General features: G+C 40.2%; 1 protein-coding gene across 8 annotated transcripts in view; it reads right to left on the minus strand.

Annotated features, from left to right (window-relative positions):
• Window positions 1-23,022, minus strand: part of SEMA6A (semaphorin 6A) — a 118,947-nt gene that overhangs the window by 37,312 nt on the left and 58,613 nt on the right. For all 8 annotated transcript variants that reach the window (XM_064641514.1, XM_064641513.1, XM_064641518.1 and 5 more), the window contains exons 4-15: window positions 22,449-22,509; window positions 20,895-20,957; window positions 19,956-20,057; window positions 17,191-17,281; window positions 13,793-13,912; window positions 12,661-12,749; window positions 11,540-11,757; window positions 7,907-8,038; window positions 4,434-4,589; window positions 2,859-3,035; window positions 1,999-2,139; window positions 1,825-1,905 (exon numbers count right to left, since the gene is read on the minus strand). In XM_064641514.1, coding sequence (XP_064497584.1) covers window positions 1,825-1,905; window positions 1,999-2,139; window positions 2,859-3,035; window positions 4,434-4,589; window positions 7,907-8,038; window positions 11,540-11,757; window positions 12,661-12,749; window positions 13,793-13,912; window positions 17,191-17,281; window positions 19,956-20,057; window positions 20,895-20,957; window positions 22,449-22,509 — 1,431 coding nt within the window. The remainder of the gene's footprint in view (window positions 1-1,824; window positions 1,906-1,998; window positions 2,140-2,858; window positions 3,036-4,433; window positions 4,590-7,906; window positions 8,039-11,539; window positions 11,758-12,660; window positions 12,750-13,792; window positions 13,913-17,190; window positions 17,282-19,955; window positions 20,058-20,894; window positions 20,958-22,448; window positions 22,510-23,022) is intronic.

A 23,022-nucleotide genomic window follows, 5' to 3' on the forward strand; every position in this document is an offset into this window, starting at 1 on the left:
ACCAAGGGAGGAAAAGAGATTTGTGTTTTTTAAACTGTTAAATATGTGATATGATTGGGAGCAACTATAATGCAACCTTAACTTGGTGTGAGAAGGAAGCTAACCAACTGGGCAGGTACTGTGCTGGGGGAAGACAATCTGCATTCCAATCACTTAGGTACTATGACGGATGAGACTGCAAGGCATATGGTCCAGCCCACAGAATGTATTCCCTTCAGCTCAAGGTGCTCTACTGAAAAACACTCACAGGCTTTTCTGACATCCTCAGTTTACACTCCCAACCTCTGCCTGTGATTTTGGATAACTAGTGAAGCTGTTCTTCCAACTTCCTGTAAGGTCAAAAGTGAACAACAAGAACCTTGAAAAACTTCCAACACAAGCCCTTGTCTACATTAGTTAGGATCCTGCCCTTGAAGTATAATTACCCTTGCAGAAAACTCATTCTCCACTCCTGGTCAACCACCACCTGCTCCAGGAGGGCAGCTCACATCTCTGCCTCCTGGTGGCTAGCTTAGAAGTCCACCAGACATCTCCACAGCTGCTCTGGACCCCTTTCTAATCACTGGACAGAGCATGAGGTGCCTTGCTCACTTCTGGACTTCACCATTGCAAGCTGCACTGCCTGTGTCTTGATGGATTTACTGATGAATGCGGAAGGTACGGAAGTCCCATAGAGCTTGCCATGGAAGTTCAAAAAGACTCAAACACCTTTGGAATGCTGAAAAAAACTGATACGGGCACAGGTGCATTTTAATATTATTCTACCAAATGTCCAGTCAGGAACAGCCCACACTTTTGTAGTAAAGCATATACAGACACATATATTAGAAAGAATTTCTTTACAGAGAGGGTGGTCAGACATTTGAATGGGCTGCCCAGGGAAGTAGTGGATTCTCCGTCCCTGGAGATTTTTAAAAAGGGACTGGATGTGGCACTTAATGCCATGGTCTAGTAACCGCAGCGGTAGTGGATCAAGGGTTGGAGTTGATGATCTCTGAGGTCCCTTCCAACCCAGCTGATTCTATGATTCTATACAGCTTTAACTTCCCCAGTGGACAAAATAATTTTAATTGAAACAGCAAGTTAAGAACAAGACAGAAGCACAGGGATTGTAACTTGTCCATTACATACCAAAGACCTGTACAGAAGCAGGGTTGAGTGGGGCCAGCTGTGGGGCTGTCAAGGCTATGCTTGCGATGTCTGTGGTACACTTCCACTACTACCTTGAGGAAGTATAGCTGTACACCTCAGAGTGAGCAACCATGAGGTCTGTCAGAAGTGGCCAAGAAATGTGAGCTCTGAAGTGGGTCTGCTCCCTGTAGCCTTCACAGACTTTCATTAGTATAAAATAATGAAATTTTACTGTTGAGCAAGGGGAGACCCAGCACTTCTCTAAATCTGCTTTAAGCCCTTACTGTGCTCTGTGATTCCTCATAGTAAATTAGAAAGACTGGTTTTGTTTTCAGTGGACAAATTGCTTCAGTAATTTAATTTGGATTCTATTGCCTCTTTAATCAGCTGTGATGGCTCCAGTGTAGGCTGGTCCAGACACATCCATCCAGTTTGCTCCTTTCAGTAACACGCGGACCTTAGTACAGCTCTTTCATTTTCTTCTTCCTCCTCTTTCAGCAGTTACCAATCAGCTGACACTTCACATCAAAAAAATTTGTGAGACATTTCAGAAGTGAATGCAAATAAGGTAGAAACAAACACTTCCCACATTTTTCCTTCCCTAAGAGCCCCATGTTTCAAATAGCTGTGCCCAAGACTGCCTGGCGCCACTGCCAGAGCTTTGCGTCCCATCCAGCCAGAGCTCTTACTCACTTGGAGCCAAGGACCAGCTGTGAGCACACCCCGCTCTCCTTCACCCATCCACAGTACGGGTCTCTGGATGCTATGCAGGCCCTTGAGAAAGAAGAGCACAAGGTGGCATTTGTGAGCGCTTCCGACTTCCTACGCCTACTGTTCGGGCTTCCGACACCATCAGAAAACACCTACTTTTTGCATTTGCCGTGACGCTCACAACGGCCCAAGGGAACCTTGATGACACAGGTGGAAAAGGCGATGTACAGGGCACTGCTGGGCTTGTCAAGCTGCATGCCCACGATCCGCTTGTCCTCCATACCATCATAGCTGCACCTGATCAGGAAAAAAGTGAGCTAAGGTTGCAGATTGGTTCTCCTGGGAAACCAGAGGAAACCTTAGTGATTCCTCAAGCTGAAAAAAAAACCCCACAAAAAACTCCCCCCCAGAAAAACCCTAAGAAAGATAGAATTGTACAAGCCGAGGAAAAAATCCTTACAATAGCCACTAAAAACACGGATAGACACAAAAGCAAGTATTAAAAATGCATGGGACAGGGGAATAAGAATTGGAGAGAGACAGCACACCAGACAAGCTTCTGAGGGCCCTTCATTTTTTGTGTTTATTCTTCTCCAGTACAGAAAGTAGCTGAAATTTCTGCATGATTATGGCCCACTTCAAAGCCCCCTTAGGCATATTTCAGGAAGGCTGATGTGTGGAAAGCTTCCCTTTGAGAGCAGCTTCCTGGTTGTTGAATTATTTGGAGAGAAATCAGGGTTTTTTATGGAATTAGAAAATTAATCTTCCTTTGCAGAACTTCACTTTTAATTATCCATCAGCTGCTGCATAGGATGGGCTAGTTTCTACACATACTAAATAAAAAATCTTATTGCAATGCAGAGACTGATAAGCAGACATCCCTTCCCCAAACAATTTAAAAGTACTGAAAATACTTGGCTTCTCTAACCACTTCCCTTTTTGTGGGACAAACTACTCTCTGGGAAATCAGAAGTTCAAAGTCACCCATATATGACTACAAAGAATCAGATACACACTTTTCAGGATTGTAAACATTGATCTCCTCCAGGAAAAGGCTGTCATTTAGGAAACCAGTGTTTCCTGTCCGTGCCAAGAACTTCAGGATGATTCCCTTCTCTGACCCCAAGAAAACCACGGTGTAGTTCTGATAAGGCCCAGCAGCAGAGTCCACAGCAATTTTGGTCAGTCGGTATCTAAAATAAAAATACAGCATTTTGCATCATTTGAGGTTAGATCGTAATTTTTTAATCACTTTTGCCATTTCAGATAACTGCATTGCAGCCTTCTAGCAACTATATAACACATTGAAGCACTTTTCCTACTGCCTATAAGTCAACACAGACTGTGCCAGTTTGGCTCCCCAGATGTTGGGGAATTTTCATGTGTTAGCATGTCCATATGACCAATAGCAAGCAGAATTGTCCACAGAAAGCTGAAGGGATGTTAAGAGTCTAAAGGCATTTAGGAATTATCGTTCTGATCAAAAGGAAAAGCCTGGTAATTTCTTCAGGCAGGGAAAGAGAGTCAGCACAGTGAACTTCTTCAAAATTTCATGCTCTGTCACATTAAAAGCAGCAATAATGATAACCGAACGAGATCCAACTTTTTTTGGTTAGGAAAAGCTGTATCAGTACAATATTAAAAAACTAAACACCATTTTACCTTACTAAAAATACAACCCCCACCAAGCGAATTCAGTACTGGGGCGATATCGAATCTTGGGATGACTCAATTTATTGAAAATGAATATACTGATAATTTGGTAGCAGTTAGCTGGTACTGGCTATCAAGCGGAAGCACTCTGCAGAGTTTGCTGCTCTCATCTTTGGTTGGAGGCATAAAACCTGACATAAAAACCTGACATAAGACACATTACTAAAGTCAGATTCTTCAGAGCTAAACACTGCCCAGCACAAAACTCCACCCTTGTTCAGAGGAAGAGAGGAAAATATGGCAAAGTTAGTCATATTATTCTGCTCACAGCTGGAAGGTAGATAAGTAGTATAGTGACCACAGTAAAGAGTGAGAATATATTTTGATAGGAAAGTGATGGTGATTTACCACTTGCTAATGTATGAGCCTTTGTTCAAATCTGTTATTATTTGTCTTTTGTTGCCATAGAAAGGATACAGACTATGTGATTACTTACGCCTATATACTTTTGCAAACATTAAAGCACACCAGTACATAACCTGACATACATCTACATATCCTGTGAACATATCCTGGCAGACATGTTTGTATCCTGTATACATATTCCTGAGTTGTCTGCTGATCCTTGCCCAAATTTTTCTACAGAGCTGTTCTCAAATACTGACATATAACCTGGCAGGTGGGTCAACTTTCCCTGCACAGCATTTCCTCCAAGATCCAGTTTCAGCATAGTGTGGTTGGAAAGGACTGAGGGTTTTTCCTATCTTGAAAGCTGCTCAGGGAATTCTGCAGCATCTGCTCAGCTCTGCCACCACTCCTTGCTGGATTCATGCCCAGCACACCAAGGACATTTACAGAGTTGGAGAGTACTTGGAACAAGGCTATTAGCACAACTTGACAGCTACAATGAGGACAAGAGTTCACTTAGTGGTACGTACCTGACCATTGTTCTCAGGAACCAGGGTCGATTAACAATTGAAGGTACAGCCTCATCCATCAGTGGATGTGTTTTGATGAAGTTCAGAGTATCATCTGGGAACTCATTAGATGTTACATATTTTTCTAATGATGCAGAGCCAGCACAGCAACCAGGCCTACATAAAACAAGAGAGTAAAACCAGAAAATTTATTTGACATCAAGAGCAAACTTCCTTTTGTTATGAGGCCCTCATTGAAATCTGATGTGCTTTACAAAAGTTTAAATGGAGGATAGAGAAGTCTAGTGGACTTGTTTAGCCCCTCAAAGTAAGCCTAAAATCTTGCTCTATCCTCCATTCAAAAGAATTTCAAGTCACTTAAAAGCACAAAGGCATTTCTTCATCAGGAGTGTTACACAGAGCATTTGTAGTTTATCCACTCACATGGAACCTAATCACTGCATGCATGCATTTGGCTTGATTCTGCCCACTGGCACAGGTACTTTCCTATTTGTAACTTGCCTAGTTGACTGCTCTTTCGTGGAATAAAAGCAGTCCCTATAATACAGAAGGAAGTTGATTTTTTTAACAAGGTGTGAAAGAATGCCACTTTCAGTCCTGTCTGGTAGAAAGCAGAGTACTGGAGAAGACAACACAGATAGCATCCACGTAAACATTGGTTTTACCTTTCACTTAATTTGGATGAGATGATTTAAGAATGATAGCACTTTGAGGACTTTCACTGAAATGTTATCTATCATTCTTTGCATTTTAAATGCAAAATGGCTCACCTTATTTCTAAAATCTACCCTGATCCTAAGAGGTAGCTTAAATTTCATGCCTGGACAAGCCATCTCTACAAAGGAAGCAGAAAAATGCTTTGTCTGTTGTTTGTATTTTGTGGGCCATTTTCTCTAACAAAAGGTGCATTTGATGTCATTTTCTAGAGTACTAGGACTCTTTAAATCCTTGAGCCACTGTGAGATGAGAAGATGAAAGATGGACCATTCACTCACAAAGACACAGCAGCGTCCAATTTTCATCTACTTCTATGTGGATAGTCACTGACATCAATGGAGTAATGGCAACCTGAACAAAATACAACACTGGTCCTATCATATGTGTTGCTCAAATTTAGATAAATATTCAAACATTAGGTAAATAAATCATATGTAGGAAGGTAGCATAGGACTGGAAGGAACCAGCTGCATCGACAACTCTGGTCCCATATGAGCTGAGGAATGAAAATTACATGCAGACACTGTGTCCTCTTGCCTCTTCATATCCAAAATATTTTGGTTGTCTTGTAACTGCACGTAGAACTAGCAAAAGAGGCAGAGAAGGAGAAACCAAGGGCATCATTAGTTTCCTAGGTCCCTGCAAGGGCTCTGACTCATGAGAACATTCCCAGAGAACTCGAGGGAGCAGCCTACACCTTCTGGCACTGTGGTGCTTAGGCTTTCTGTATATCTAAGCTGGAGGCCTATTTACTCCTAAATCCTAATTGCATGATTGGATTAATCCTGTTTTAATCTCAAAACTGGTTTAATCCAGTAACCATAATGCCAAGTAAACCCTGCTGTTTGGCCAAACAGGGAAGCAAGGCCCCTGAAAGGCTCCAGGAGGTTTCTGAGAAATATTGGGATCAATAGGGGCAGAATTGCTTCTGTACCATTTTGACATATTAAAAATGGCCTTATTTCAAAGGTGCCTCTCATGTACTTCAACATGAGTTAGAAGTAGTGATTATTTCTATTAAGCAGATTGATGGCCAAATGTTACATGAAATAGTGTTCAAAATTCACCTCACATTTTCTCCTGCAGGCTTAAAAAGAGAAGTATTATCCCATCTTCATCATAACTGTTAGCCTGCTATTGGCTCATCCCAAACTCATAATGCAACTTTCTTATCTTCCTTCTCACTGAAAGAGATTCGTCCTTCTCCTTTCCCTCTTCCCTGACAATATTCACTATCTGAGTAAGTTCTAAACAAATGACCTCGGAGCTGTCGGGCAGCCTTGCAGTCCCATGGCAGCCTATCATGTCAACAACTTGTTGAAACACTGAAGAATGCAGAAAAAAATCCAGCAACAGCGCTTGAAGGTGCCTTACCAAGTCTCAGACTGAAAACAAACACAGAATTTGCCAGATTTCCCAGTCACCTCCAAGTTCTCCTCTTGAGAGACAACTTCAGAATAAAGACAGTACAGGAACGCTACACTTGGTAATTCCAAAACATGGTGGACCAAATTCAGATTAGGCAGAAGCTCAGTTGCCACCATAAAGCTTTGTTAAGTCATAGAATCACACAGTATCCTGAACTGGAAGTGACCCACAAGGACCACTGAAGTCCACTTCCTGGCCCTGCACTGGACCACCCCAAGAATCCCACCATGTTCCTGAGAGTGTTGTCCAAACACTTCTTGAACTCTCTCAGGCTTGGGGCTGTGACCACTTCCCTGGGAAGCCTGTTCCACTGCCCAACCACCCTCTGGGTGAAGAACCTTTTCCTGATCTCCAACCTAAGCTTCCCCTGACACAACTTTCGGCCCTTCCCTTGGGTCCTGTCACTGGTCACCACAGAGAAGAGATCAGTGCCTTCCCCTCCTCTTCTCCATACAAGGAAGTTGTAAATGCAATGAGGTCTCCCCTCAGTCTCCTCTTTTCCAGGCTGAACAAACCAAGAGACCTCAGTCACTCCCTGTATGGCTTCCCATCAAGGCCCTTCACCATCCTTGTTGCCCTCCTTTGGATGTCTCTAATAGGTTTAGATCCTTTTTATATTGTAGTACTAAATACTGCAGAGAGCACTCCAGATGTGTTTTTCTTTTAAAGTTAATTAAGGTATTACAAGCAATGTAAAACATGCATTTAAGTGATAGAGCTTAACTGAGATAAATGAAGTTTATTTATCTACATGCATATCAATAGCTCAGAGCAAAATGAGACTGGTGTAAATGAGTTAACAACTGTCTGTCAACAGCATTTTGTATGAAATGGGTACTTTCAGGAAGTACAAAGAGAGTGTAATAGAGGAGGTGCATGGAAACATGAAGGAAGTGGAAATAGGGAAAACAACTCATAGGAGGAATGAGGCAAACTGAATCTCCAGTTTGGCGGAATGCTCTTTTTTTCTTTCCATAATGCATCCACTGTGGCACTTAAATTCCATGGTAATCATAGAACAGCAAACCACAGAACTGGTGCAGGCTTTGCAATAAGATATATCCATTACCGAACCAATTTGCAACAGGTGTGTAATTCACACAACTCTTAAGTGATTATTCTGACCAAGTGAATCTGATGCTGGCCTGATTTATGTTACACAAATCTTCTTTAAGTGGAAAAATTCTTGCTTGTATACTTTAGATCCAAATTCAACTGAACTTCTATTTTACTGTTGCAACATTTACTGTTGCACCTTACAAGGCTCTTCAAATTACCAAAAAACCTGCATGAAGGAACAGAACAATATCATCATACATGAAACGTACCTGGGCTTGGGCACTCGTTCATCAGGAACTGGTGTCCATGTGGAGTCTGGAGACTTTTGTTCTTTGAATCTCCCAGTAAATACATTGGCAATGTCAATCATGTCATAAGCACAGACTGCAGAGCCAGGGATGCTGCAAAGTAACATTTCCCAGAAATTGTTACTCATTCCGCAGTTACGCATAAAACCTTGAGCAAAAAACATGCTCTGTAGGAGTCTTAGTGTCACAGGCTACTCACTTCTGAACTCTGAATCCAGTATTGACAGGAAAAGCCAGCCCCATGGAAAAGCCTGAAACATACCAATCAGCAGACAGCTCCTGCCAGCAGAATTTATTTCAAAGCCTCTACAGAAAGAGGTAATTGGAATGATCTTGAAGAAGGGAAAGAATCTGGGAAACTCTGGCTACCACTGGCAATGCATGAAGAGTAACGGCCAGCCTCATTCAAAGCCCATTATTTGGAAATCTACATTCCTGTAAGTCATAACATCTCTCAGTACCAACTCTCACAGTCCCTATCATGCCTCAAAAAATATACTGTAGACAGTTCAGAAGTTGGTGCTAATCAAATTGAAAGTGTGCTGCAATGTGCCATTGACCAGGCATTTACATGTAATTACTCCATCCTCCCATGGCTTGACCTCCACAAAGTTTTCCCAAGGGAAAGGAGTTAACCGTGCTCAGGAATTTGCTGTACTGAATGAGATGTAAAGAGCTTACAGAAGCAAATTCAATGTTGTTTTTAGATCATAATGTTGCAAATTTCAACTTTTTGAATATTTACATGCAACTGTACAACAGCATTGTCTAAACATAATTATATTCTTACCTACATAGTTTCTGAAAGTCTTAGGGGTTTCCCATGGTCAGTCACTTGGAAACATGAATTATTCATTTATCCACCTTTCCTTTTTTAACACATGAACTACTCTTCTTTCCTTTTTTATACATGAAATACTCTATTTGTGTCTGGCTTTCACCACTTGATTTTATTGTGTAAACAGCATGAACTCAGCTGGCTGAGGCTTTCAATCCTGCTTTTATCTAGTAGTTTATTATACCCAGAGACAAAATACAGTAACTATAATACTGTTACAGAGAATAAAACTAAACTCATAAAGGTATATAAATTGATAGAAAAATAACGGTTTGCACATTAAAAGGTTTCAAAATGCGCGTTACTGAAGAAAAATAAGTAGGGGGACAGTATTAGTAGTACTTTGATATCCACAGATTGTGCTTTTACAGGGAAGGAAACTTCGAAGCTCTATATTAATGTGATACTACACAACAGAAGTTTAAAATGGAGGCAGTCCCACATATGTTCATGTAAAACATGGTCAAGGGTATATGTGGCCACAGAGAGGCCCTCTCCCTAAAGACACCTCAAAATCCACTCTAGCAATAAGATTTTGCATTTTGCTGAATTCAGTTGTAAAGAAAAAAACAACGAACCTAAAATCTTGGGGTATGTTTACAGAACTAAAAGTGCTGAGAATTGTGCTCAACATGATGGAGGGATTGCTGTGGTTAGAGGATTGCAACATCTTTTACTATTAAGGATGGCAGTTTGCGGGTCTGTAGCACAATGAAGTGGTAAGGATGGAGTGCCGTGGGTTGCAGCCATGCCATCTCTGAGCCACTGGACTACAATCCATCACCAGCTTCTACCCTGAGTGACCTCAGACTAGACTGAGGAATCTCTTACAGTTCACTCTAGGGGGAAATTTTGTTCCAGAGACCAAAAGTATTTGTTGCAGCTTTTCCTTAGTGAAGGAGGAATGAAAGAGATACATCCACGTTAGAGATTTCACAGAATCATAGAATAGGCTGAACTGGAAGTGATCCACAAGGACCACTGAAGTCCACTTCCTGGCCCTGCACTGGACCACCCCAAGAATCCCACCATGTGCCTGAGAGTGTTGTCTAAACACTTCTTGAACTCTCTCAGGCTTGGGGCTGTGACCACTTCCCTGGGAAGCCTGTTCCACTGCCCAACCACCCTCTGGGTGAAGAACCTTTTCCTGATCTCCAACCTAAGCTTCCCCTGACACAACTTTCGGCCCTTCCCTTGGGTCCTGTCACTGGTCACCACAGAGAAGAGATCAGTGCTTGCCCCTCCCCTCAGTCTCCTCTTCTCCAGGCTGAACACACCAGGTGATCTCAGCTTTTCCTCATATGGCTTCCCCTCAAGGCTCTTCACCATCTTCGTAGCCCTCCTTTGGATGCCCTCTAATAGTTTAGCATCCTTCTTACACTGTGGTGCCCAGAACTGCACACAATATTCAAGGTGAGGCTCCCCCAATGCAGAGCAGGGCAGGACAATCACCTCCCCTGACCAACTGGTGATGCTTTGCCTGATGCCCTCCAGGACATTGTTGGCCCTCCTGGCTGCCAGGTCTGCCTAACAGTGTCTCCAAGAATATACGCTTCCTGTCATCTTCAGTGTCTGGCAACAACTGGGGCCTATAAAATAGTATCTTGATTTTTACACCAAGAACTTGGATTTTAAAATGCAAGCTTTAAGGAAAAGAGTTATTCATGACACACCACAGGAAATACTAGCAGAATGGGAAGACAATCTTAATTTTGAGATAATTGCAAGATACAATCTATTTTCTGATGTTGAATCTCTGTTCACTTGTTTTTATTAAGCCAGATTGCATGCAAAGAGATCATCTTAATTTAAGCTTGTATTCCCTACTGGTAGCATAATTATTCCATCGCAGTTCCTATTGTTTTGACGTCAAAAGCAGTGATTATATATTACAGGCTCAGGCTTACTCTCATTTGAAGTCAGTTCTGTGAATGACCTCATTGAGGTCAGGCTTTGACAAGAGGTAGCAAAACTAGACATATAACTAGTGTATAGCAAAACTAGATGAATTTCACTAACGAAGCTCCCATTTTGCTCAAATGTTAGTCTGTGAAATTGCAAATTAGTTTTTAATTAGAATGTTACTATTTTATTTTAACTTCTCCGGCAGTCCTCAGTAGTTGGATAAAACTTCTAATAAACTCCGGAGAAACATGTTATAATGTTTAACAGTAATAAAGTCTTTGCAGGTAAATGCACACTTTTGGATAAACACACGAACCATGAAATAGGTGGTCTGGGGACGCTTCTTCCCAGCCAGCAAGACAGCTTAGGACCTTGAATCTCCCAGGAGAGTCAAAGGTCAGCAGGGTCAATGCAGGGTCAAGGATCAATGCAAGAGTCAGCAGGGATGCAAGAAATAAAGGGAAGGAGATAATGTGGTTCTTGGCAGACCCAGTCGTTTCTTTGTGAGGAAAAAAACCGGTATTTTCTCTTTGGAATAACATTCTGCAAGTTACATGCTGTAACACTTCTTGGTGGCTGGTGTGAATTATTCCCATGGATAGAAAAGTATGTCCAAGGAATGTGTCCCAGTAGTTAATGGCTCAAAGCTGCTTTTAGTCATCAGATATAAAATGCAATAAGCAACACCAGGGTTCCTTAAAATGAAACACAAACTATTGGTAAGTGCATGGCACATAAAAATTATAGTGTATGAGCAATCACTTCTTGTACCTTCATAAAGTGAAAAAAAACTGCACTGAAAAGCAAAACATAAAGGAAATAGAAAGGTAAAAGGTTATTGTGCCAATTACCTATTATATGGAGTGGAGAATGTAGCTAAAACAACATCCCGGCCATTGAAATGGATAACATCTGTAACTGCCTGCAGTATGTTGAAGTAGAAGTGTGAATCACCAGGAACTGAGCAGTTCAACCGGGCCTTGAGGAAGGAAGTCCACTGTTTTTCCAGCACTCTCTGAGATCCTCCCATGTCATTTTTGCAAACCTGGGCCACCCTTGGGAAAACTACCTGGAAGGAATAGAGCAAAAATAATGGAGAAAATTAAATGACTGTTTGAACCAAAGATTTTGCTGGGATACTGCTTTTAAAACATTAGGAATAACACAGCAAGGTGCTTAATTTAATACCACATTTCTGTAATTTGTGACAAATAAGAAACAGAGAAAAATTAAGCTTTGGAACAGTGTGCTATGAAAGATAAGACTGTGGCATTTACTATACAGCCATAAATCCTTCAGGAGATCTGTCCTCAACCCATATAAAACTCATTTCCATACAGACTGCTTAGCTTTCTATTTCCCCAAACAAAAGCACATTTCATATTCACAATCCCTGCAACCCACACTGCCTGCTCTGACTCTTGTGTTTTCAGCACTTAAAAACTATGCAAATATTGCTGGGCTTTTATTCCCGCTCTCCACCTTTGTGACCTTGGTCAGCTTTTCTGACTGCTTAGTCAGAAAGCTATTGTGAAATTAGCAAAAATGCAGAAAGTGTTTAATTATTCTTTGCAGAATAGCAGAGCACAAAATTCCTACACCTGTTTACTCAGCACTCCAATTCATATTTCTTACAGAAAAATATTTCCCTTCTTTGGAATCCATTTTTAACAATTATCTACTATACTGAACTAACTACATTAGCCTTAAGCTTTTTATAATTTCAGAAAAGCGACTCCAGCATAAACCATCACTGTAAGAAACCACAGTTTCCTTTCAAGATAGTGCAATGTTTCACTCCAACCAACCTTTTGGCTTGAGCAATAGGAATCCTCTCAAAATTATGACCTTGTCATCATGATTTATAGTGCTCATTTCAAGGTCACTCCTAACAGCACTGGTCCAAGAATAGCATAAGTTTTCCTCCTCCTGAATCTGACAAAGTCATTCAAGGCAATGTTTTTGCCCTTACCTTTCCCATGCTGTTGTACTCCACTGCTATTTCCCGGAAGAAGAAGTATATGTAATTGCCATAGTCCACTGCCTGAACAAAGTATGGTTCTAGAAAGAAACAACCGAAGATATCCTATTTAGGCACCACATACAGCATATAGCATGCCAAGAGAAGCCAAATACATTCACACTTAATATCCAGAGGTGAAACATCTGTATTTGAGAAACTTGATCAGTTTTCAGAACTAACAACATTGCCACAGAAGAATCACTGTCTGGGGACAGGAGAACTGGGGACAAGTCTGTGCAACATCACTGCAAAGTAGTTAAGTCTTTGCCACTAATATGTCTGCCTGCAAGAGGAGAAGTAAACAGGCATTTATAACTGTATGCCTGAGGGGTCCAAGCAGTGCTCTTTATGGCATGCAGGCTGTGAGCGAAGCGAATAACAAACCAGGTAACTGTTTCTGCCCACATGTGTCTGTAGCATCAAGCAAAGTGGGACAGCTAAAGTTGACATCTGGCAAAACATTTCTGCGTGCAGAAAAAGACTTCAAACTATGGCTTTGCTCACTCTAAAATGCTAACTGAAAACCACTACAAATGCTAACTATTCCTAACACCTACATAAAGCTAAACAGCACAGTTCTTAACAATGAGGGCATTTAGAGCACAGAAATTGCCTAATTTAATGACAGCAGTACAGTCCCTAAGAACTATAACAGAAAGGCTTTGTGCAATATTCCCATAATTTATTTTCATTAATGAATCTTAACATTACTGGATAAACCTTCTATATTTCATAAAGCCTTGACTGTTACCTAAAAGTCCTGTGGCAGGAATATTTTCAAACACAGCCAAAGCACACTGAGCCCTGCAAGTTCCAACCTAACAGATGTAAACTGGTGGATTTCAGCTTGGAAAGCTCACTGGAATACATATTCTGATCTACCTAGCTCACAGGTTCTGTCAGGTCCAGTAACTTGGGATCAGGAAAAGAGAGGAAGAGATAAACAGATCAGGGTAAGCAAGAGATGTAATCTAGTTCCTTCTTTCTGCCAGAAAGTACTGGTGAAATGACAAAGAGGTCTGTCAGGAATTCAAGTCTCTCATCAGAGATGCTGCTTTTTTCATCGTGTGTGTTTATCTACCTTTCAACCACTTGGAGTCATGTTTAACTGTTCGCAGAGTTGGGCTGTCTCCAAGGCTCCGGTATATGACTGCATCTATTGCAAGGAAGTCGGTCACTGTGGCAGAATACAGCTTTCCCTCTGGAGAGTAAGGAAAGAAGAAACAAAGGGGAAGGAGCATTACAAATAATACAATTGCTTTCTATCACCAGTCAAATGAGATGGAGGACACAAAACCATCACAATCTCCTTAGGAATACTGGAGAGAAAAAAAATCCAGCTGGGTAAATGGGACTGAGTACTGAACAAAAGCAAGTCATTAGTTTGCAAAATGGTAATTTCAGAGGGATGCTGTAGGAGAAGAAACCTTATGGAATAATTCTTCTCCAGTTTAGGTATGTCATACTGAACTACCTTATCCAGTTTTTCTGCACAAGCTTCTGGTTCAATGCTCAGAAATCCTGCCTAAGTATGTGAGCAAAACAAATATAACAGAACTGTTAGTTTTAACTGGGAGTGCAAACCAGACGGGTCTTGGAGACTGTAGGCTAATTGACACTTACGAAAAATTCTCCTCTTGAGAGCACTTTTCCTCTGCCAAAGATCACTAGGAAAAAATTAAATAGCGTGCTGGGAGCCCTGCTGAAACAGCGATGCAAAGAGATGGAGGAGGATTGCCCATCAATGTTTCTTTTCTAACATGCATTTTAGGCATGAATTATGCATTCCTCTCTCTTAAGAAGTGGAGGACTAGTGATAAGAAAGGGTCTATAAAATGGCACCCGAAGGACAACCAAAAGATGCAACACTATCAGGAGGTAAACCCACGAGATTTAGCAATATTTTTAAATTTTATTTGTTGCCTAATCTGTTTTGCAGGTCATGGTAACTGTACAGGACTGTTTTCATGTTTGAGACAGATCTTGAAACACGATGTCTGGTACGCACACAAGCATTGCAGCATGAGGACAGAAACTTGTGTCTCTGTTGCATTGCATAAAAACTAGAATTGCCTACATCTCCTTTGACAGAGATTGTTGAAGGCAGCAGCACTGGGGACATACCCAGGACAAAGCACAGAGGCTTTTATTGGTCAAGGTCTCCTCATTGTACTTTCAGACATCATTTACTTTAAGACTGAGAGAGGATCTCATTAATGCATATAAAGATGTCAAAGGTCTGTGCCAAGAGGATGGTGCCAGACTCTTTTCAGTGGTGCCCCGCAACACGACAGGGAGCATTGGCCATAAACTAAAACACAAGAAGTTCCACCTCTACATGAAGAAGAACTTCTTTACATTGAGGGTGGCAGAGCGCTGGAACAGGCTTCCCAGGGAGGTCGTGGAGTCTCCCTCTCTGGAGACATTCAAAACCCACCTGGATGCATTGTATAACCTTCCCTAGGTGACCCTGCCTTGGCAGGGGGGTTGGACTAGATGACCTCCAGAGGTCCCTTCTAACTCTAACAATCTCTGATTCTGTGAATTTCAGCTCCAGATTTAAAATTCAGACTGTTCTTCATTAGCAGAACTGTATGCCTTGTTCTGAGTCATGCAATTCTTGTCCTTATCTGGCTACTTCAAAATGAGCATTTTTATTTAGCAAAACAGAAAAAATAATTACAACATCCCCCTCTGCTGATACGAAACCCAAATTTAAAATAGAATAAAAAGCTGAATTGTTTAGATATGGATGTCTGAACTCCTGTTAATACAACCACGCATTTATTTTCTTTCCTGCCAAGTTCCTGAATACCATGTGACCAATTACAATTCCCACATATCAGCTGTAATAGCTACAGGCTGCAAGAAAAGCTATATTCACATAAGTGCACCCAACAAACTCAGATGACCTGGAGTAGTGCCCCAAACTGCTCTGAAGTGGCTTTTCACTGCACTCTGAAAAATTATCATGGGTATCAATATGTATGGCTTGTAAAACAGTGATTTTCTGAAGCTAGTAGATTTACAGGGTATATTCTACAAGTATTTATTTGAACAGTATCAAATTTATTCTGAATCACCATGAAAGAGTATGACCATTTCTATAAATATTCTCTTTATTTTCAAATAATACGAAGATTTCTTATTATGGCAAAGTGGGAGTCATCTTACCGAACTTCATCTGCATGCAAAGTGAATGTTTACAATAGGCTGGTCACAAATGCTTTCTTGGCCAATACAGTGAAAAAGGCCCTTCTGAAAGGTCATTCAGACTGCCCTGAGGATAGGGAATCTGAGATACATGGGAAAATTATTTCTCTGAAGCTGTTTTTCTCTTTCCATGCTTTATGAATTACCTGCTTCAATTAGAGAATTTCTCCTGTATGTTCTTTTAAGTGTAATTAAGAAATTACAAACTACCACCATCATCATCACCATTACTCTTGAAACAAAAGGACCCATTTATTTACACTATAAAGAGTAAAAAAAAAACTTTAAAAAAATGAAATCTGTTAAAGAAACTCTCCTTTGTGAGGCAGATGATGATACCTCAAACACAGTAGTGCTTAATAGAGCCCTTTGGCCACAGACTCAGTTGAGAGTGGCTGAAATACTTTTGCACTCTTAAATCTTAAATATTTCCATGTGAGCACCCAGGCTCTGCTTTCTAGCATCACACCTGTTGAAGAGGACTGACATTATCCTGGATGATTTCTTTATTTTCTTCACCGCCTATTTTACAGCCAAATCTAAAAACAGATCACCAGGATTCACTCTAAGAGAAGTTCAACAAAGAAAAAATTTAATCAGGAATTCATGAAGAGACATACAAAAATACTACACAACCACAGCCAAATTTAACCCCATTATAAGCTCTCACTTTTTCTAACTATTTTCTAACTACTGTAGAAGAAATTAGAGCTAACTGTTTTCTGCTGCATGCAGTATAAATCACCTCTAACCAACACACTTCTCTCCATTGCCTAAAACAGCTAGTAAGACCATACTGAAATGTTTTCAGCTTTAAAATAAAATCAATTTTCATTGCCTTCTAGATCTAGGAAAGGGCACATCACAGCATTTTCCCTAACTTCTTTTTATTATGAATGTTAACTTAGGCTTAGAGTTTGTTAAAGAGAACATCCTGCCCAATCCTCATTAAAGTTCACACAAGCTTTGACTTCCTCTGACTTTTACAGAAGCTGGATGCCACCAGAAATTGTGTCTCATTGGTCATATTATCAAGAATACAGGAAATACCAAAATACTGAATCAGGAAACTGAAGTTTCAGGCAATGTTTATGAGCAAGGAAGGCTTTTTTGCTAGGGATTTCCTTATGCCCCCTATTTTTAGTCATTGTTCACTCCCTTTGCCACCCTTTAGATTTAGGCATTCTGGACTCAAACAAGAGGCACAGTGTTATGGCAAGCCTGGGCTTCAGGACAGAAAGCAAAAGTTCATCTCCATGAATTTACCTGCAAACAACGCAACGTTGGCATGCTTTGCATCATAAGGGCACCTGGCCATTCCACTGAATTCATCTCCTAGGAACTCCAGGGTATCCATCTGAAAAACCAAAGGGAGCTCCTCAGATAGAGAAACAGAACTTCTTACCCAAAATGAGGCTTATGACAGTGTTCTTTTCTGGGCAGGGAGGAAGGTCCTTTCTCTAACTCTGCTCCTAACTATGAAGTAAAAACCTGAGAAAAATCATGCTGTTAAATAAAATCAGTCTGAAGAAAGTGTTGTCCAGTAAGTCAGGCATTCTTTTGGAACTAATCACTTAACACAACGTATTTTACAAAAGTCTTCAGTCTATATTCTATCTGTACACAAGGTTTGTTTTGAACTGTAGCAGCTATGTGGTCTATGGTTCTGGCAAGGCTTCAAAATTTATCCTCAACAGGGACCCAACAGAGACGCTCTTACACACACAGAAGACTGCAAACCACAGCAGTCAGAAGAAACAGCATTAGAACAATTATCTCTATGTGCATTTTCCTCCTCCAGGTTTGGAGATCCTTCTGCTCTACTCTCAACACTGGTGCTCTCTTCCTTGATTTGCATACTCAGAAAGATGCTCTTCAAGCTTTACTATCAGTTGAGTCTGTCTCATGGAGAAATCCTCTTACCATCAGGCAAGAATTAATCTGTGCAGGAATTGTAAAATCTGAGGCTTATATGTAACTCTTGGAAAATAAAATCACCCTGGGCCCTGACAATGACACAAATATACAGATTGACTTTATGCTAAGTTCAAGAAAGTTTAATGAGCTAAGGAGTAAATGTACGCCTCTTACCTCCTTAAGATTCTTATACTACTGTATTTTTGGAATAAGGACCTTTCTAGCACATTGAGGTAATTTGAGCAGCTCATACTGTATAAATCACATACAGTACAGATTCACAGAGCATGAAAAGTAATGTGCATGACACCATCAACTACTTCAATCAACTTCTAGTTTGTATGTTACAGCTTCCACATCCCCCACTGGATGATTTTTCATCATTCGTTTTCTGTTTACTCAACAGCTGAAAAGCATTTCATGTAATAGTGAGAGGAAAGGAGTTACAGTCCTGAGCAACTTTTCCTGCACCAAGCTCCACATGCTAGGCTCATTTCCACATCCACTGGCATGGCTGAGGGACAGCCCTGACTTCTGTTTAGCACATGTCTAGTTCTCTCTCTGTATAATGCAGGAATACATGCAGGAAGCCAGGGCAGGTGTTCAAGGGACCTTCTGCAGACTGTCAGAGGGATCACTACCCAGTCCTGTGGCTCAGCAGCAGGTGAGGCAATCTGCAGAGGCTGTGCATCATGGGGAATGAAACACCTGGAGTAAGGGTAAGGAGGGCCATTTATATCCCTCACATCAGGATGGCAAAGAAATTTGTAGTTGTATTCAAAAGACAGCTTTCTATCAAGGGGACTGGTTGAGATTTGTTAGCCTCATTAATGACATTGAGAGCTAAAAAACTACAATTTGCACTAGGAGTGGGCAAGGAAAGAAGGAAAAAAAGAAACAGCAGTTAACAGAGCGGCTACCTGTACCTCACAGTTACCATGACAAAGGCTTGTATTTTTACTCCTCTACAGACTGAAAGAAAACATTATCCTGAACTTCTCTCCTGTGTTTTCTAGACTGCAGCCATCACAGTAGATAGACAAGGTAAAGCAGCACTGCACAAAAATCAAGGAAGAGCAGCAGTCACAGCCAACACCACTAAGAAAGTAGTTTTCCTGGATGTTAACATCTTTATTTTGTTTTTTTTTACAATAACTCTGAACCCAAAAAGTAAATGAGAATTGTGCTATGACTTTGTCAGAAGCAGTATTAACAAAGCTGAATTTTCTTTTTCCAGAAGAAGAATAAGAAATGACCTGTGGGATTTAACAGTGCCTGGAAAAGCAGGGTCTGGCTATCAAGCACCTAAGTAAAATCATTCAGCTACTCCAGAACCATTCACTGTTGGGAGTTATATCAGAATATACCAGTGAAAGCCTGAGAAAATAGGAAATATTTCAATAAATGGGTCCTGTTGAAATGCAAGTAACAGAGACACACTATACCAAAGCACTAAATTGGGTTCAGGGCATTTATGTCAAGTATGCATGGACCAGCACACTTTTCTTCACTGCTCTAGAAAATGTTTTGGCTTTGCACATCCCCAGCTAGTGAGGAATACATCACTGTCCTGCTGTATTGTTCCCTATGGAGATTTACTGTTCAATCACTTCCACAGCACACAATGCCGTAGGGTCTCCACAGCTTCCCTATCCGCTGGGTCCCCAACACTAAACTCAAGTTTTGCTGTCCTCAAGCAATGAGAGAACTCATTTTGGCATTGAGAACAGTATAACAGAGAATTTAAAACATGCTACTCCAGAAGTAACCCCCAGCATTAGTCTATGACTTGATCAGTGACAAGCTGAGGATCTCACTGAGGAGTGATTACATCCCCAAGCAGAGATCTGAAGGACTCTTGCACTTACTGAGGGCAATGCAAAGTGGCAATGCTCTTGATGGGCAGGAGTTGTAAAGAAGTAGGTAATCAATCTGAGAAATTCTCAGAAATCCAATCAACACTGAACTCGATAGCACTGAAATAAGTCAGGAAAAATGCTTCAGAGTTGAATGCTGCATAGCTGAATGACAACCTCATGCTGCTGCCAGCAGAGTCACAATAAATCCAACCAAAAGACAAGGCATAAATGAAACTCCAAAAACAGATCACATACCTTGTAGTTCCTGCAAGAAGGGTTAAATGCATTTGTTCCACAGATAAACAGTGTATCCTCACTTCTTTTTAGAAGAACCTTAATAAAGTTATGACATTCATCCTGAAGAAAAATAATAAAAACTATTTCAACTACTGCATCTTGGGTATCTGTATTTTTATACCATGATATTTCATTGTCAGGTTTAAAATTAAATTGGCTGGTAGCCACTGTGATTTTCTGACCTTTATTTTGTCTGTGTTAAACTGACAATGAGCAAGTTGCAACTGATTTATATTCTAGTGGTTTAAAAATTACAAAGAACTGAAGATGGGACATTCACATTACAGCTCATATTTTGCTACTGTTCACATAGGTGAATTTTTGTTTGAAAGATGTTGCTTTACTCAAGACTGAATATGATCTTCTCATCTATGTTGCTGTCAGACAGTAGCATCACCACTACAATGTACTGGCATAAAGCATCTGTAACTATAAGGGGAACTAGATGTGCAGAATCAAAGAGTCTATGTTTAATTATGTTACTACTTGTGTTAGTCACAGGTTACAGCAAGGTGAAATTGGTGTGAAAAACAGTCCTTCTACAACCATACATTCATGCTTTCTGAAGCTGTACACAAACGTCTCAGTAAATTCCTGCAGGGAGATGGACAGCAGCGTTAAAACAATGGTAAGCGAAATCAGTGCACTAAGCATTGAGTCCAAAACTCTCAATGCTTTAAGCATTTCAGGATATTACTGTGGCTTCTGTTGTAATATTTTATCACATTCGAAGTGAATTATTTTTGCAAATTAAAGCCTTCAGTAAGTTGATGAAAAAAGCAATTACTGGCAAGAAGTGAATGGCATGATCCATTCCACATCACAGACAGCAGCCTGAGATAATAGTGAAGCATCTAAACTAAAGTAGCAGATGCAGACAAAATGAAAATCGCCTACCTTATGTTTTCCCTTCATTCTGCATGTGTCTACATCAGCTTGTCTAGATTTCCATGTCAATTTCTGCAAGGATCAAGAAAGAAATCAATTAGAACTCAGAGGTATTTTGCATTTGATTTCAGAAGTAAAAGTCCCTTAGGAGGGACTAGCTGTTGAACATATATTTATTGAAAGTTTTCTACACTCTTTCTCCATGATTAATTCACCACAACAATGAAAGATCAGTGATGTGGAGCATCACTTAATTTTGTTTTGCCATCTATTCATTAGATTGGAATCCTATCCCTCTTTTTTTAAGCCTAAATCAACAAAACAACAGGCCAACTTTGAGAAACGTGTACTTTTCTTAAAAGTACTAGATGCTCTCTTCTTTTAAACTTATATTGCTCTGCAAATCAGAATAAACATTTATGGACTATGAAGCTTTAATGGATTCTAAATGAAATATGTATTATGGAAGACAACATTTTAGATCAGCAAAGAAATCAAATTCAGGTAATTCTTATCAGTTCAGTTCAGCTGGCAGGCTCAGAAAGCCCTACCAAGACACTGCTGACTTTATCTGCTAACACTCTCTCTCCAGAATATTTGCAGGTGAATTCCACCCTGGATTTTTTTGCGATGAGTTTCAGGAATGGCCAAATGTGGAAGGTTCATTAATTATAATAAAACTTTGGTTAAAATCATATGGCCTAAGACACTATCACGTTAGACACTATTGCCACAGTAGTTCTGACAGTGTTTCTGATAAGTAAACTGACGCACTGTGTATTCATGAAGGGCTCCAAGATGAAAGAGTAACCATAAACATAAATGTTTATTTCAACTAAAAGCCTGTGCCCTCACTCTTTGATGAGTAATTGGGCATCAGTTCATCTTCAGCATCATTCATAGTTATAATGAAGCACTGTCCTCTTTATACAGTGGAATTCATCCAGTGCCCAAATCTGTATGAGCTTCTGCTGGACCAAGGCTGTGTTTGGTACACATTACACAATATGACTGCAATGCAAAGGAGCTGAAGGGAGATTATTTTCAGTATCTTCACGTTAATATACAATATGGTAATGCAGACAAAGCTCTTCTTAGTTTGAATGTAACTTCCCATGGAGATAACGTGAACGCATCTACACAGTGATGTTACAATAAGATTTTATTTAGTCAGTATTTCCATGAGTAAAAAAATTTGTGTGCATGAAAATACGTAACTTGCTTTTTATGATGAAAGTTTCATTATACTTAATTGGGATAGTATAAATGTTATAGAAAGCTGCTGCATATAAATTAATAGATGTTTGACAGATGTTCCATCAGGGACCTCACTGTATTTCAGCACAGATTGCTTAACAGCCCAGATAAATCACTTATCAGAAATTCACAGAGGACACGACTGCTCTTCTAGCTTTCTCCAGATATGATTAGAAATGCCATCTTACTTGCTTATTACAGTTTTTACAGCAGCACTGGCAAGTTCTTTGAAACAATGTCATCTTCCTATTTATTTGAAACTTGTCTAGTGCCCTTGGTTTCTGGATGACGATAAAAGCTACTTACTTTGCTAAAATAAATTTCTTCTGTATGTGATGTGTCCATATCAACAGTATAAATATGGTCCCTGTAAACAAAGGCAAGCAAATACAAAGTCAAATGTAGTAGTCAGACAGTTCATTTTCTATAAGAGAGCTATCTATTACAAGATAATCCATAATACATTTTTTAAAAAAATCACAGGTCTTACGAGGAAACATTACTGGCAGCATAGCCTCCTTCTCCCAGAAAAGCACTTTTTCATATAAACTGTTTGCCTTCGCATTAAGAAAAAAAAAAGAAAAATTATACCAAACTTCAAAGTAAGATTCTTTCCCAAAAGCAATTATTTGAACAAATGAGATTTGGGAAAGTAGATGAGTCTCATATGATTTCTCTTCTATCAGTCCTACAGCAGATGTCATAACCTAGAATGCAGATGTTTTCTGTATCCTGAAATCAGCTGCAATAGCTCTTGGGCAGCCTTTGCCAGATTCCTGTGCTAGCAGTCACTGCGTCACATTTAGCCATTCAGGGTTAAAAAGAGGTTAATGCTTCTTTCTTTCTTTTCTTCTTTTTTTTTTTTTCCTTTTTAATTATG

The sequence above is a fragment of the Pseudopipra pipra genome, chromosome Z (assembly GCF_036250125.1).
Source record: "Pseudopipra pipra isolate bDixPip1 chromosome Z, bDixPip1.hap1, whole genome shotgun sequence".
In the NCBI taxonomy this organism is placed as follows: Eukaryota; Metazoa; Chordata; class Aves; order Passeriformes; family Pipridae; genus Pseudopipra; species Pseudopipra pipra.